Source organism: Salmo trutta, chromosome 14, assembly GCF_901001165.1.
Source record: "Salmo trutta chromosome 14, fSalTru1.1, whole genome shotgun sequence".
In the NCBI taxonomy this organism is placed as follows: domain Eukaryota; kingdom Metazoa; phylum Chordata; class Actinopteri; order Salmoniformes; family Salmonidae; genus Salmo; species Salmo trutta.
The window spans coordinates 56,624,722-56,641,263 of record NC_042970.1 but is presented as its reverse complement, the minus strand read 5'-3'; the positions used below and the strand labels follow the sequence as shown (position 1 = coordinate 56,641,263).

At 44.4% G+C, this 16,542-nt stretch overlaps 1 protein-coding gene across 6 annotated transcripts in view; it reads left to right on the top strand.

The window, feature by feature from the left end:
• chd6 (chromodomain helicase DNA binding protein 6) overlaps positions 1-16,542 on the top strand; it is a 124,995-nt gene that overhangs the window by 103,697 nt on the left and 4,756 nt on the right. For 5 of the 6 annotated variants that reach the window (XM_029776465.1, XM_029776464.1, XM_029776461.1 and 2 more), the window contains exons 33-36: positions 668-886; positions 1,044-1,616; positions 1,901-2,083; positions 10,521-10,664. In XM_029776465.1, the coding sequence (XP_029632325.1) occupies positions 668-886; positions 1,044-1,616; positions 1,901-2,083; positions 10,521-10,664 (1,119 nt within the window). The remainder of the gene's footprint in view (positions 1-667; positions 887-1,043; positions 1,617-1,900; positions 2,084-10,520; positions 10,665-16,542) is intronic. The other variant, XM_029776466.1, reaches the window with a different exon arrangement.

The window sequence follows — 16,542 nt, the reverse complement described above, 5'->3', positions numbered from 1 at the left end:
ATGGGTTATGCACCCAATGCATATGGGTATGCAACATTTCTCAAAATGGACGGTAAATTAAAATCTTCCCGGTCACATCTGGCACCACATTTTCCTAATGGAAACCCTGTGATGTACATGTTGGTAGGGTTAAAGTAACTTAGCTTCAGGCTAGATAATAGACTGTTGCAGCAGCATATGTGGTCTAAAGTGTGTGTGTGTCGGTGTAAGTATGTGTGAGTGTATGGGTAGAGTCCGGTGTGTGTTCATAGAGTTATTGCAAAAAAGGGTTAATGCAGGTAGTCCAGGTAGCCATTCAATTAGCTATTTAGCAGTCTTTTGGCTTGGGGTTAGAAGCAGTTCAGGGTCCTGTTGGTTCCAGACTTGGTGCAACAGTATCGCTTGCCATGGGCAGTACTCACCACTCTCTGTAGTAACTTGCGATCAGGTGCCTTGCAGTTTCCGTAACAAGCGGTGATGTAGCCAGTCAAGATGCTCTCAATGGTGCAGCTGTAGAACCATTTGAGGATCTGAGGGCCCATGCCAAATCTTTTCAGCCTCCTGAGGGAGGGAGGGAGAAGAGGGGCTGTCGTGCCCTGTTCACAAATGTGTGGGTGTGTGTGTGGGCCATATACTGGGAACCAGGGGAATGAGACATGGGGCTTTTTTGTGCAACTCTGCCTTGCAGGACCGGGTGATCATCAACCGCCTGGACAGTATATGTCACGCCATCTTGAAGGGGAAGTGGCCCTCGTCCAGCCAGCAGTATGACTCTCCCAGCTCTCTGGCAAACACCTGTGTGCCCAACAGTGTGCACCAGAGGGTTGGCTTCATCTCAACCAGGGTACAGCCATCCCAGAGCCTTAACTTCAACATCCCAGCCCCTTCTGTCACCCGCCTGCCCAAGGTAACTATCCCATGTTCATGCTTTGTCCCTTTCTCACATCATAATTCATAACCATTGTTGTGGAAAATCTTATTTCATGTTTTTGTGGATATTCACCTTTCTATTGTCAGTATTTGTTAATATTCTTCCATTCTCCTTCCATTTCCATCCTGTTCAGTACAAGCAAAGAGGTGCCGGAGAATGCAGCCCAGGAGGCTGGAGGTTGACATCCTTGCCTCTCTTGCAGGAGAGGCTGGTGGCGCCGCCCTATCTGCCCGAACTAAAGCGGGGTAGGCGGTCGTTTGAGTACGAGGGCGTGGTGCTCAGTAAGCAGTGCCACCCAGGGGAGAAGATGCCCCTAACGGTGCCGCACAGAGACGGGGCCCTGCTGCTCAACGGCTGGCAGGAGGCGGCCATGGACCTCTCCAAGGCCGGGGATCTGGGCATTGGGGGCGAAGTGGCAGCCACTGTAGGCCACATGAGCCACCAGGTCCATCCTAGTTCCCACAAACTGCCTGCCATGGGCGGCATGCAGAGTGTCATTCAGAGTGCCATGCAGGGCTCGGTGGGAGTAGACATGGCCGGGATCCTGCAGGCAGGTCTCATCCACCCAGTCACCGGCCAAATCGTCAATGGCAACCTGAGGCGCGACGATGCCTTCATGCGCCGAAGGAGAGGCAGACGGAGAAACGTGGAGGCAGTCGACATGGGGTTCGTCAAGAGCAGAGGAATGCACGTGCCGGAACAACAGGTTTGCAAAGTCAGAAGTGCTTTTGGTTTTGTGAACAGCAAAAAGGACAGCTTAATGGTACTAGTTTTCTGCCCCTCCTGGTTTTGATGATAATTACTGTGGACCTGTCCCCCTACCAAGTTCAGGGGGAAGGACAATAAAGTTGACTCTTGTGGTTTCGTGCTTGGAGGAGGCAATTAATTTGCATTGGTACGCAAGGTTGTGTCACTAGAGCTTCATACTAGATTTGAGTGGTGAATCAACGACATCTGATTATGAGTTTTCTATAATTGTTTCATCTACAGGGTAGGGTAGAAGTCAGCCATTCTGCGGTGTCGTCCACCTCCCCACCAGAGTGCCCCCCGGGACCCTCCACACCCACCCAGCCAGAGGTGGTGGCCATCGACAGAGAGGCTGCCAACAAGGGCCTGATGGAATGGCTGCGGCAGAATCCTAACTACAACATGGAACTGCCCACTTTTGCACCGGTGAGTTGATCATTGTCAAAAGAAAGTGTCTCCAGAAATCAAAGTTGGACGATTCCTTCTCCGTTGGAGGATTCCTGGAATCAAGAGGGAATAAGCAGGTAGAGGGAACCCATATGTTTTCTGAAATTGTGAGAAAGTTAATGTTAAGAGGGTTCAACTCACTAGCCGCTAGGTTTTATAGTAAGAGAATATTGTTTGGTTTAGTTTATTAGGATCCCTATTAGCTACAGCATATGCAGCAGCTACGCTTCCTGGGGTCCACATAAAACATAAATAGATGAGAAAGTACAGAATAGTAATAGACAAGAACAACATAAGATATTACATTAAAACTATTTATTTGGAATTTAATTAAATAAGAGTTATACAGTGCATTCGGAAAATATTCAGACCCCTTCCCTTTTTCCACATTTTACAGCCTTATTCTAAAATTGATTCAATTATAATTTTTTTACTCATCAATATACACACAATACCCCATAGTGATTTTTTCCCCCTTTTTTTCCCCCTAAATTATAAAAAATAACAAACATACTTTTATTTAGGGCTCCCGAGTGGTGCAGCGGTCTAAGGCACTGCTAGAGGCGTCACTACAGACCCTGGTTCGATTCCAGGCTGTATCACAACTGGCCGTGATTGGGAGTCCTATAGGGCTACGCACAATTGGCCCAGCGTTGTCCGGGTTAGGGTTTGGCCGGGGTAGGCCGTCATTGTAAATAAGAATTTGTTCTTAACTGACTTGCCTAGTTAAATAAAGGTTAAATAAATTTAAAAAATGCATAAGTATTCAGACCGTTTGCTATGTGACTTGATATTGAGCTTAGGTGAATCCTGTTTCCATAGACCATCCTTGAGATGTTTCTACAACTTGATTGGAGTCCACCTGTGGTAAATTCAATTGATTAGACATGATTTGGAAAGGCACACACCTGTCTTTATAAGGTCCCACAATTGACAGTGCATGTCAGAGCAAAAACAAAGCCTTGAGGTCAAAGGAATTGTCTGTAGAGTTCCGAGACAGAGATCTGGGGAAGGGTACCAAAACATTTCGGCAGCATTGAAGATCCCCAAGAACACAGTGGCCTCCATCATTCTTAAATTGAATAAGTTTTGAACCACCAAGACTCCTCCTAGAGCTGGCCACCTGGCCAAACTGAGTAAATGGGGGAGAAGGGCCTTGGTCAGGGAGGTGACCAAGAATCCGATGGTCATTCTGACAGAGCTCTGGAGTTCCTCTGTGGAGATGGGAGAACCTTCCAGAAGGACAACTATCTCCGCAGCACTTCACCAATCAGGCCTTTATGTTAGTGGCCAGACGGAAGTTACTCCTCAGTAAAAGGCACATGACAGCCCACTTGGAGTTTGCCAAAAGGCACCTAAAGGACTCTGGTCTGAATGCCAAATGTCACAACTGGAGGAAACCTGGCACCATCCCTACAGTGAAGCATGGTGGTGGCAGCATCATGCTGTGGGGATGTTTTTCAGCTGCAGGGACTGGGAGACTAGTCAGGATCGAAGAAAAGATGAACAGAGCAAAGTACAGCGAGATCCTTGATGAAAACCTGTTCCAGAGCGCTCAGGACCTCCACACTGGGGGCAAGGGTTCACCTTCCAACAGGATAACAACCCTAAGCACACAACCAAGACAACGCAGGCGTGGCTTCGGGACAAGTCTTTGAATGTCATTGAGTGGCCCAGCCAGAGCCCGGACTTCAACCCGATCAAACATCTCTGGAGAGACCTGAAAATAGCTGTGCAGCGACGCTCCCCATTCAACCTGACAGAGCTTGAAAGGATCTGCAGAGAAAAATGGGAGAAACTACCCAAAATGCAGGTGCGCCAAGCTTGTAGCGTCATGCCCAAGAAGATTCAAGGCTTCTTCAACAAAGTACTGAGTAAAGTAAATTATGTAAATGACCGTTTTTTTTTTATTAGTAATACATGTGCAACAATTTCTAAAAACCTGTTTTTGCTTTGTCATAATGGGGTATTTATTGTTTGTAAAAAAATATATATGTTTTTACCAATTTTAGGAGGCTGTAACGTAACAAAATGTGGAAAAAGTCGAGGGGTGTGAATACTAAGGCACTACGTATGTACGGTACCAGTCAAAGGTTTGGACATACCTACTCATTCAAGGGTTTTTCTTTTTTTCACTATTTTCTACATTGTTGAAACTATTACTTTTAGTGTGTGTGTGTGTGTGTGTGTGTGTGTGTGTGTGTGTGTGTGTGAACACCTCTTCAAATTAGTGAAGTCGACTATTACTGAAAAACTGACTTTCAACGTGGCACCGTCATAGGATGCCACCTTTCCAACAAGTCAGTTTGTCATACACTGCTCAAAAAAATAAAGGGAACACTTAAACCACACAATGTAACTCTAAGTCAATCACACTTCTGTGAAATCAAACTGTCCACCTAGGAAGCAACACTAATTGACAATAAATTTCACATGCTGTTGTGCAAATGGAATAGACAACAGGTGGAAATTATAGGCAATTAGCAAGACACCCCCAATAAAGGAGTGGTTCTGCAGGTGGTGACCACAGACCACTTCTCAGTTCCTATGCTTCCTGGCTGATGTTTTGGTCACTTTTGAATGCAGGCGGTGCTTTCACTCTAGTGGTAGCATGAGACGGAGTCTACAACCCACACAAGTGGCTCAGGTAGTGCAGCTCATCCAGGATGGCACATCAATGCGAGCTGTGGCAAGAAGGTTTGCTGTGTCTGTCAGCGTAGTGTCCAGAGCATGGAGGCGCTACCAGGAGACAAGCCAGTACATCAGGAGACGTGGAGGAGGCCGTAGGAGGGCAACAACCCAGCAGCAGGACCGCTACCTCCGCCTTTGTGCAAGGAGGAGCAGGAGAAGCACTGCCAGAGCCCTGCAAAATGACCTCCAGCAGGCCACAAATGTGCATGTCTGCTCAAACGGTCAGAAACAGACTCCATGAGGGTGGTATGAGGGCCCGACGTCCACAGGTGGGGGTTGTGCTTACAGCCCAACACCGTGCAGAACGTTTGGCATTTGCCAGAGAACACCAAGATTGGCAAATTCGCTACTGGCAAATTCGCTACTAAATTATAGGCAATTAGCAAGACACCCCCAATAAAGGAGTGGTTCTGCAGGTGGTGACCACAGACCACTTCTCAGTTCCTAAATTCGCCACTGGCGCCCTGTGCACTTCACAGATGAAAGCAGGTTCACACTGAGCACATGTGACAGACGTGACAGAGTCTGGAGACGCCGTGGAGAACGTTCTGCTGCCTGCAACATCCACGAGCATGACCGGTTTGGGTCAGTCATGGTGTGGGATGGCATTTCTTTGGGGGGCCGCACAGCCCTCCATGTGCTCGCCAGAGGTAGCCTGACTGCCATTAGGTACCGAGATGAGATCCACAGACCCCTTGTGAGACCATATGCTGGTGCGGTTGGCCCTGGGTTCCTCCTAATGCAAGACAATGCTAGACCTCATGTGGCTGGAGTGTGTCCGCAGTTCCTGCAAGAGGAAGGCATTGATGCTATGGACTGGCCCGCCCATTCCCCAGACCTGAATCCAATTGAGCACATCTGGGACATCATGTCTCGCTCCATCCACCAACGCCACGTTGCACCACAGACTGTCCAGGAGTTGGCGGATGCTTTAGTCCAGGTCTGGGAGGAGATCCCTCAGGAGACCATCCGCCACGTCATCAGGAGCATGCCCAGGCGTTGTAGGGAGGTCATACAGGCATGTGGAGGCCACACACAATGGACATTACATCAAAGTTGGATCAGCCTGTAGTGTGGTTTTCCACTTTAATTTTGAGTGTGACTCCAAATCCAGACCTCCATGGGTTGATAAATTGGATTTCCATTGATTATTTTTGTGTGATTTTGTTGTCGGCACATTCAACTATGTAAAGAAAAAAGTATTTAATAAGATTATTTCATTCATTCAGATCTAGGATGTGTTGTTTAAGTGTTCCGTTTATTTTTTTTAGCAGTATATTTCTGCCTTGCTGGAGCTGCCCCGGACAACTGTAAGTGCTGTTATTGTGATGTGGAAACATCTAAGAGCAACAACCGCTCAGCCGTGAAGGGGTAGGCCACACAAGCTCACAGAACGGGACCGCTGAATCACGTAGTGCATAAAAATGGTCTGTCTATGGTTGCAACACTTACTACTGAGTTCCAAACTGCCTCTGGAAGCAACATCAGCACACAAACTGTTCGTCCGGAGCTTCATGAAATGAGTTTCCATAGCTGAGCAGCAGCACACAAGCATAAGGTCACCATGCGCAATGCCAAGCGTCGGCTGGAGTGGTGTAAAGCTTGCTGCCATTGGACTCTGGAGCATTGGAAACACGTTCTCTGGAGTGATGAATCACGCTTCACCATCTGACACTCCGACGGACAAATCTGGATTTGGCAGATGCCAGGAGATCGCTACCTGCCCCAATGCATAGTGCCAACTAAAGTTTGGTGGAGGAGGAATAATGGTTCAGGCTAGGACCCTTAGTTCCAGTGAAGGGAAATCTTAACTCTACAGCATACAATGACATTCTAGACGATTCTTTGCTTCCAACTTTGTGGCAACAGTTTGGGGAAGGCCCGTTCCTGTTTCAGCATGACAATGCCCCTGTACACAAAGCGAAGTCCATACAGAAATGGTTTGTCGAGATCGGTGTGGAAGAACTTGACTGGTCTGCACAGAGCCCTGACCTCGACAGCATCGATTGCCTTTGGGATGAATTGGAACGCCGACTGCGAGCCAGGCCTAATCGGCCAACATCAGTGCCTGATCTCACTAATGCTCTTGTGGCAGAATGGAAGCAAGTCCCAGCAGCAATTTTCCAACATCTAGTGGAAAGTCTTCCCAGAAGAGTAGAGGCTGTTATAGCAGCAAATGGATGACCACCTCCATATTAATGCCCATGATTTTGGAATGAGATGTTCGACGAGCAGAAGTCCACATACATTTGGTCATGTAGTTTATTTACACTGAACAAAAATAAAAACGCAACATGGAAAGTGTTGGTCCCAAGTTTTATGACCTGAAATAAAAAATCACAGAAATTGTCCATACACACAAAAAGCGTATTTCTCTCAAATGATGTGCACAAATTTGTTTATAATCCTGTTAGTGAGCATTTCTCCTTTGCCAAGATAATCCATCCACCAAATGTGGAATATCAAGAAGCTGATTAAACAATATGATAATTACACAGTTCACCTTGTGCTGGGAACAGTGAAAGACCACTTTTTCATGTGCGCTTTTGTTACACAACACAATGCCGCAGATGTCTCAAGTTTTGAGGGAGCATGCAATTGGCATGCTGACTGCAGGAATGTCCACCAGAGCTGTTGCCAGAGAATTTAATGTTCATTTCTCAACCATAAGCTGCGTCCAATGTTGTTTTAGAGAATTTGGCAGTACGTCCAACCGGCCACACAACCGCAGACCACTTGTAACCACTTTAGCCCAGTACCTCCTCCGGCTTCTCCACCTGCGGAATCGTCTGAGGAGGGGGTGGAAGAAGGGGGGGCCTGGCTACCAAGTGGGTGGGCTTATGACCTCCAAGGCCCATAGATTAGAGCCTAATGAATGTATTTCTTTTGACTGATTTCCTTATGTACTGTAACTCAGTAAAAAAATATATAATTGTTGCATGTTGCGTTCATATTTTTGTTCAGTATAGTTAAATTCGATCTTGTGATACTATGTTTTTTTTCTGTTTTTTTAAGCTAAACTTTTTATTTTTGCCTGGTTCCAGAGCATTCCACGATGACATGGCTTTATATATAACTGAGCAATGCATTAAATCTGTTTTTGGTTTGGGTAACATTTTATTTTTATCTTTTTGTACCTTTATTTAACTAGGCAAGTCAGTTAAGAACAAATTCTTATTTTCAATGAAGGCCTAGGAACAGTGGGTTAACTGCCTTGTTCAGGGGCAGAACGACAGATTCTTACCTTGTCAGCTCGGGGATTCGATCTTGCAACCTTTAGTGGCGTGTTTGGTGGATTATGTATGTCTGTTTGAAGTGTTTGCAAAAAGATTATACAAGTGGGTGGGCATTTAAAACACGTTTCTTATTCAAGACTAGAACAGAAGTAGTCTTTCTCCTCAAACATGAAAGACTATCATGCATTTTGTTGATGTTAGTTCTGTGTGTGCAGTTAAGGGCAAGGAGTGCTGCTTTGTTTTGAGGCAACTGCAGCTATACTAGGGTTTTCTTTGCTGCACCTGACCATATTACCGGACAGTAATCAAGATGAGACAAGATCAAAGCCTCAACAACTAGTACAGAAGAACATATTTTTATAACAACTTAACCCTCCCCATCTTCACAACAACTTTGTCAATATAACTTGAACATGATAACAGTGTTGCTTCTAGGAGTTGATCTTCTTGTTTAATGGTCACACAATTTATGCACAACTTCAGTTGAGGTTTAGGTCTAAGAATGTTTTGAACCAAATACAATGCTTTTGGTTTTATGCATTTAAGACCAATGTATTGTTAATTGCCCATTTTGACACTGACTGTAACTCCTTGCTAAGAGTCTCAGTGAGCTCACTGTCTGCAGGAGCTGATGTGTACAGTCGTGGCCAAACGTTTTGAGAACGACACAAATATTCATTTTCACAAAGTCTGCTGTCTCAGTTTGTATGATGGCAATTTGCATATACTCCAGAATGTTATGAAGAGTGATCAGATGAATTGCAATTAATTTCAAAGTCCCTCTTTGCCATGCAAAATGTACTGAATCCCCAAAAAAGATTTCCACAGCATTTCAGCCCTGCTGCAAAAGGACCAGCTGACATCATGTCAGTGATTCTCTCGTTAACACAGGTGTGAGTGTTGACGAGGACAAGGCTGGAGATCACTCTGTCATGCTGATTGAGTTTGAATAACAGACTGGAAGCTTCAAAAGGAGGGCGGTGCATGGAATCATTGTTCTTCCTCTGTCAACCATGGTTACCTGCAAGGAAACGCATTGCCGTCATCATTGCTTTGCACAAAAAGGGCTTCACAGGCAAGAATATTGCTGCCAGTAAGATTGCACCTAAATCAATCATTTTATCAGATCATCAAGAACTTCAAGGAGAGCGGTTCAATTGTTGTGAAGAAGGCTTCAGGGTGCCCAAGAAAGTCCAGCAAGCGCCAGGACCGTCTCCTAAAGTTGATTCAGCTGCGGGATTGGGGCACCGCCAGTACAGAGCTTGCTCAGGAATGGCAGCAGGCAGGTGTGAGTGCATCTGCACGCACAGTGGGGCGAAGACATTTGGAGGATGGCCTGGTGTCAGGATGGGCAGCAAAGAAGCCACTTCTCTCCAGGAAAAACATCAGGGACAGACTGATATTCTGCAAGAGGTACAGGGTTTGGACTGCTGAGGACTGGGGCAAAGTCATTTTCTCTGATGAATCCCCTTTCCGATTGTTTGGGGCATCCGGAAAAAAGCTTGTCCGGAGAAGACAAGGTGAGCGCTACCATCAGTCCTGTGTCATGCCAACAGTAAAGCATCCTGAGACCATTCATGTGTGGGGTTGCTTCTCAGCCGAGGGAGTGGGCTCACTCACAAATTTGCCTAAGAACACAGCCATGAATAAAGAATGGTACCAACACATCCTCCGAGAGCAACTTCTCCCAACCATCCAAGAACAGTTTGGTGACGAACAATGCCTTTTCCAGCATGATGGAGCGCCTTGCCATAAGGCAAAAGGGATAACTAAGTGGCTCGGGGAACAAAACATCGATATTTTGGGTCCATGGCCAGGAAACTCCCCAAACCCTAATCCCATTGAGAACTTGTGGTCAATCCTCAAACAAACAAAAACCCATAAATTCTGACAAACTCCAAGCATTGATTATGCAAGAATGGGCTGCCATCATTCCATTCTGCTAAATTATGTAAATGTAATGTAAATGACGTAAATGTAGGATGTGGCCCAGAAGTTAATTGACAGCATGCCAGGGTGGATTGCAGAGGTCTTGAAAAAGAAGGGTCAACACTGCAAATATTGACTCTTTGCATCAACTTCCTGTAATTGTCAATAAAAGCCTGTGACACTTATGAAATGCTTGTAATTATAGTTCAGTATTCCATAGTAACATCTGACATAAATATCTAAAGACACTGAAGCAGCAAACTTTGTGGAAATTAATATTTGTGTCATTCTCAAAACTTTTGGCAACGATTTTAGTGTGCAATTGTCAGCATACATAGTCATTTTAGCTTCTTGTAAGACAAATGGCAAATAATTTGTAAAAATAGAGAAAAGTAGCGGCACATGGAACCTGCCCTGAGGGATACTGTACTGTACATATCTGATGTTAGAGAAGCTTTCATTGAAGAATACTCTTGAGTTCTATTGGATAAGTAACTCTCCAACCACGTGATGACAGGTGATGTTGTAGTGTGCTGATCTTGCCAAATCTGGGGTTTCAGTCTCCTGGCGCAGCGATGTTGCACAGCTTTGTGGAGCGGCCCAAACAGCGGAGACATCGCTGCAAAGACCCCACCAAGCTGGACGTCAACTCCCTAACAGGGGAGGAGAGGGTGCCCGTGGTCCACAGAAGCACTGGCCGCAGGGTAACCTTTTTGACACACAACCACACACCAACACTGATGCACAAGCACACTTAACATCACTGACATGAATCATGTTTCTATTCAACCATATGAGAGTAAAGTACCTGTCGGATAAAAAACGTATGTTTTAGCACGATGTTCCAAATGCCTGCATCGCAAGAATCTAGTTTTATTTTATATTTTTTTGTTTTTATGAATGTCTTTTTGGTCTCCTTTCTTTTGCTCCTGTGCTGTGTGCACTGTGCAACTACCAACAGAATCGGTTGATTCCCCTTCTAACGATACCCTTTTTATGTCTCAACTCCCAAAATTTAGAACAGAGCAGACCCTAATAAAATGGGAGTATCAGTGAACATGACTGGAATATTAATGCTCAGTTTCTGTCGCGCGCAGCATTGCGGTACCACGCACTGCTAGCAACATTTTAGCCACTTGATTTCAACATCTAAACAAAGTGAACAGGCCATGTTGTTCAAACAGTTGCAGACGGACAGGAGGGTTTATTCAGTTCCACTGTTCTACCTTTGTTAACAAGCAAATAGATCCAAGTTGGCTTTAAATTTAAAGATTAGCTGGCTACTCACTAGCATGTGGGCTTGTGCTTGAGAGATTGTTCATGAGACCTGTGTTAATTTTCTATAATGCCTACTACCAGAAGTTGGTCATAATTAGTGGATGTGAATGGTTCTGATTTTTTTTTATTTTTATAGACATACTTGAAAGCCAGATCAGTCATTATTGCAGAAAAGTAGGTTAACCTCCTAGTCTGTCTGCTCCCCCGCGAAAATCTAATTAGCATAATAAAAGTTAAAGCTAGAGTGATCTGTTATTTTTTTGCATTGGAATCCAATCAATGACAGCTAGAGCGTCTATAGCGTCCAAACAGTTTGGGCTACGCAGTTAGCGCTAGGAAAAAATGTATGGAAGTATACAGGACCAGTCAAAAGTTTGGACACCTACTCATTCAAGAGTTTTTTTTTTTACTATTTTCTACATTGTAGAATAATAGTGAAGACATCAGACCTATTAGATAACACATGGAATCATGTAGTAACCAAAAAAGTGTTCTTCAAAGTAGCCACCCTTTGCCTTGATGACAGCTTTGCACAAATCAAGATGGTGCATTCGGAAAGTATTCAGACCCCTTGACATTTTCCACAATTTGTTACGTTGCAGCCGTTTTCTAAAATGGATTTTTTTTAAAACATCAATCTACACACAATAAATACCCCATAATGACAAAGATAAAACAGGTTTTTAGACATTTTTGCAGATTTATTAAAAATAATAAACTGATCACATTTACATAAGTATTCAGACCATTTACTCACTACTTTGTTGATGCACCTTTTGCAGCAATTACAGCCTCGAGTCTTTTTGGGTATATGACGCTACAAGCTTGGCACACCTGTATTTGGGGAGTTTCTCCCATTCCTTTTTGCAGATCCTCTTAAACTCTGTCAGATTGGATGGGGAGCGTCGCTATTTTCAGGTCTCCAGAGATGTTCGATCGGGTTGAAGTCCAGGCTCTGGCTGGGCCACTCAAGGACATTCAGATACTCAGATACTTGTCCCAAAGCTACTCCTGCAATGTTTCTGCAGTCCCAGATCTGTGCCTTGACACAATCCTGTCTCGGAGCTCTAAATCAAATCAAATAATTGTATTTGTCACATGCGCCGAATAACAGAGACCTTACAGTGAAATGCTTACTTACAAGCCCTTAACCAACAATGCAGTTTAAATACAAAATAAGTGGTAAAAAAAAATTATTAAAAAACAACAATAACAGTAAAGAGGCTATACATGTGTGTATATATATATATATATATATATATATATATATATATATATATATATATATATATATATATACAGCGTCAATGTGCAGGGGCACAGGTTACTCGAGGTAATTGGCATAATATGTACTTGTAGGTAGAGGTAAAGTGAATATGAATAGATAATAAACAGAGTAGCAGCAGCGTAAAAATGGGGGGGTTAATGCAAATAGTCAGGCTAGCCATTATTTTTTTTTATCTGTTCTTAAGTCTTATGGCTTGGGGATAATAGCTGTTAAGAAGCCTTTTGGACCTAGACTTGGCGCTCCGGTACCGCTTGCCGTGCGGTAGCAGAGAGAACAGTATATGACTAGGGTGGCTGGAGTCTTTGATAATTTTTAGGGCCTTCCTCTGACACCGCCTGGTATAGAGGTTCTGGATGGCAGGAAGCTTGGCCCCAGTGATGTACTGGGCCGTAAGCACTACCCTTTGTAGTGCCTTGCGGTCGGAGGCCGAGCAGTTGCCATACCAGGCGGTGATGCAACCATTCAGGATGCTGTCGATGGTGCAGCTGTAGAACTTCGAGGGTCTGAGGACCCATGCCAAATCTTTTCTGTCTCCTGAGGGGGAATAGGCTTTGTCGTACCCTCTTCACGACTGTCTTGGTGTGTTTGGACCATGACAGTTCGTTGGTGATATGGACACCAAGGAACTTGAAGCTCTCAACCTGCTCCACTACAGCCCTGTCGATGAGAATGGGGGCATGCTCGGCCACCCTTTTCCTGTAGTCCACGATCATCTCCTTTGTCTTGATCACAGTGAGGGAGAGGTTGTTATCCTTGTACCACACTGCCAGGTCTCTGACCTCCTACCAATAAGCTGTCTCATCGTTGTCTGTGATCAGGCCTACCACTGTTGTGTCGTCTGCAAACTTAATGATGGTGTTGGAGTCGTGCTTGGCCATGCAGTCATGGGTGAACAGGGAGTACAGGCGGGAGACTGAGCACGCACCTCTGAGGGGCCCCCGTGTCGAGGATCAGCGTGGCAGATGTGTTGTTACCTACCCTTACCACCTGGGGGCCTGTCAGGAAGTCTAGGATCCAGTTGCAGAGGGAGGTATTTATTCCCAGGGTCCTTAGCTTAGTGATGAACTTTAAGGGCACTATGGTGTTAAACTTTGAGCTGTAGTCAATGAATAGTATTCTCACGTAGGTGTTGCTTTAGTCCAGGTGGGAAAGGGCAGTGTGAAGTGCAATAAAGATTGCATCATCTGTGGATCTGTTGGGGCCGTATGCAAATTGGCGTGGGTCTAGGGTTTCTGGCATAATGGTGTTGATGTGAGCCATTACTAGCCTTTCAAAGCACTTCATGAATACAGACGTGAGTGCTACGGGTTGGTAGTCATTTAGGCAGGTTACCTTGGTGTTCTTGGGCACAGGGACTATGGTGGTCTGCTTGAAACATGTTGGTATTACAGACTCGGTCAGGGACAGGTTGAAAATGTCAGTGAAGACACTTGCCATTACATCCTGGTAATCCATCTGGCCCTGCAGCCTTGTGAAGGTTGACCTGTTTAAAGGTCTTACTCAGATCGGCTACGGAGAGCGTCATCACACAGTCGTCCGGAACAGATGGTGCTCTTATGCATGCTTCAGTGTTGCTTGCCTTGAAGCGCGAATAGAAGTAATTTAGCTCGTCTGGTAGGCTCGTGTCACTAGGCAGCTCACGGCTGTGCTTTCCCTTGTAGTCCGTAATAGTTTGCAAGCCCTGCCACATCCGGCGAGCGCCAGAGCCGATGTAGTAGGATTCAATCTTAGTCCTATATTGACGCTTTGCCTGTTTGATGGTTCGTCGGAGGGCATAGCGGGATTTCTTATAAGCTTCCGGGTTAGAGTCCCGCTCCTTGAAAGCGGCAGCTCTACCCTTCAGCTCAGTGCGGATGTTGCCTGTAATCCATGGCTTCTAGTTGGGGTATGTACATGGGGACGACGTCATCGATGCACTTTTTGATGAAGCCAGTGACTGATGTGGTGTACTCCTCAATGCCATTGGAAGAATTCCAAAACATATTCCAGTCTGTGCTAGCAAAACAGTCCTGTAGCTTAGCATCTGCATCATCTGACCGCAATACCACTATTGCGCAAGTCACTGGTACTTCCTGCTTTAGTTTTTGCTTGTGAGCAGGAATCAAGAGGATAGAATTATGGTCAGATCTGCCAAATGGAGGGCGATGGAGAGCTTTGTACGCGTCTCTGTGTGTGGAGTAAAGGTGGGGGTTTTTTCCCCCTCTGGTTGCACATGTAAAATTCTGGTAGAAATTAGGTAAAACTGTTTTGTTTCCCTGCATTAAAGTCCCCAGCCACCTCTGGATGAGCATTTTCTTCTTTTCTTATGGCCATATACAGCTCAATGAATGGTCTTAGTGCCAGCATCGGTTTGTGGTGGTCAATAGACAGATATGAAAAATATAGTTCAAAACTCTCTTGATAAATATTGTGGTCTACAGCTTATCATGAGTTACTTTACCTCAGGCGAGCAAAACATTGAGACTTCATTAATAGTAGATTTCGTGCACCAACTGTTATTGTCAAAAATACACAGACCGCCACCCCTTGTCTTACCGGAGGCAGCTACTCTATCTTGCCGATGCACGGAAAACCCAGCCAGCATGTCGTCATTCAGCCACAAATCGGTGAAACATAAGATATTACCGTTTTGAATGTCCCGTCAGTAGGATAGTCTTGATTGGAGCTCATCCAGTTTATTATCCAATGATTGCACGTTGGCTGATAGGACTGACATTGGAGGCGGGTTACCCACTCGGATTCTTACAATGCACCCCGACCTACGACCCCTATATCTCTTGTCTCTTCTTCATACAAATTACGGGGATTTGGGCCTTGTCCGGTGTCTGAAGTAAATCCTTTGCGTCCGACTCATTAAAGAAAAAAATCTTTGTCCAGTACGAGGTGAGTAATCGCAGGAACTATTTTTGGTCATAAGAGACGGTGGCAGAAACATTATGTACAAAATAAGGTAGAAATAACGTGAAAAAATACACAATGGCACAATTGGTTAGGAGCCTGTAAAACGGCAACCATTTCCTCCGCCGCCATTATACTACTCTACGGACAATTTTTTTCGGCCTCATTGCTTGGTTTTTGCTCTGACATGTACTGTTAACTGTGGGACATTATATGGACAGGTGTGCGCCTTTCTTAATCATGTCCAATCAATTGAATTCAATCAAGTTGTTGAAACATCTCAAGGATGATCAATGGAAACAGGATGCACCTGAGCTCAATTTCAAGTCTCATAGCAAAGGATCTGAATATTTTTTAAATAAGGTATCTCTTTTTTTGTTTTAATACATTTTCAAAAAATAAAACTATTTTCACTTTTCCATGAGAGGTTTTGTTGTATTTAAACCATTTTAGAATAAGGCTGTAACGTAACAAAATGTGGAAAAAGTCAAGGGGTCTGAATACTTTCCCAATGCACTGTATATTGTGAATCGCCAATAAGTTTGGAAAAAAAAATCAAGATACAATTTTCAAGCCATATCGCCCAGCCCTACGACAGGCCTGATGGAAACAGCAAATTGTGGACAGCTAGACTTTCCTAAATGTTATCAAAACAAAATACGTTCCTCAGTGGTGGATAATTTTTTGGTCTGTGAATTAGATAGTGTCTTCCCTGTACTCCTTGACATTTATTGTGTTGCAGCCTGAATTCAAAATGTATTACATATGTTTTTTTTTTTAAATCTAACCAATCTACACACAGTACCCCATAATGACAAAGTAAAAACATGTTTTTTGAAATTTTTGCAAACTTATTGAAAGTGAAATACAGAAATATCTAATTTATGTAAGTATTCATACCCGAGTCAATACCACACCTGGATTGTGCAACATTTGCCCATTTATTCTTTCAAAATTCTTTAAACTCTGTCAAATTAGTTGTTGATCATTGCTAGACAACCATTTTCAGGGATTGCCATAGATTTTCAAGTCAAGTCAAAACTGTAACTCGGCCACTCAGGAACTTTCACTGTTTTCTTGGTAAGCAACTCCAGTGTAGATTGGTCTTGTGTTTTAGG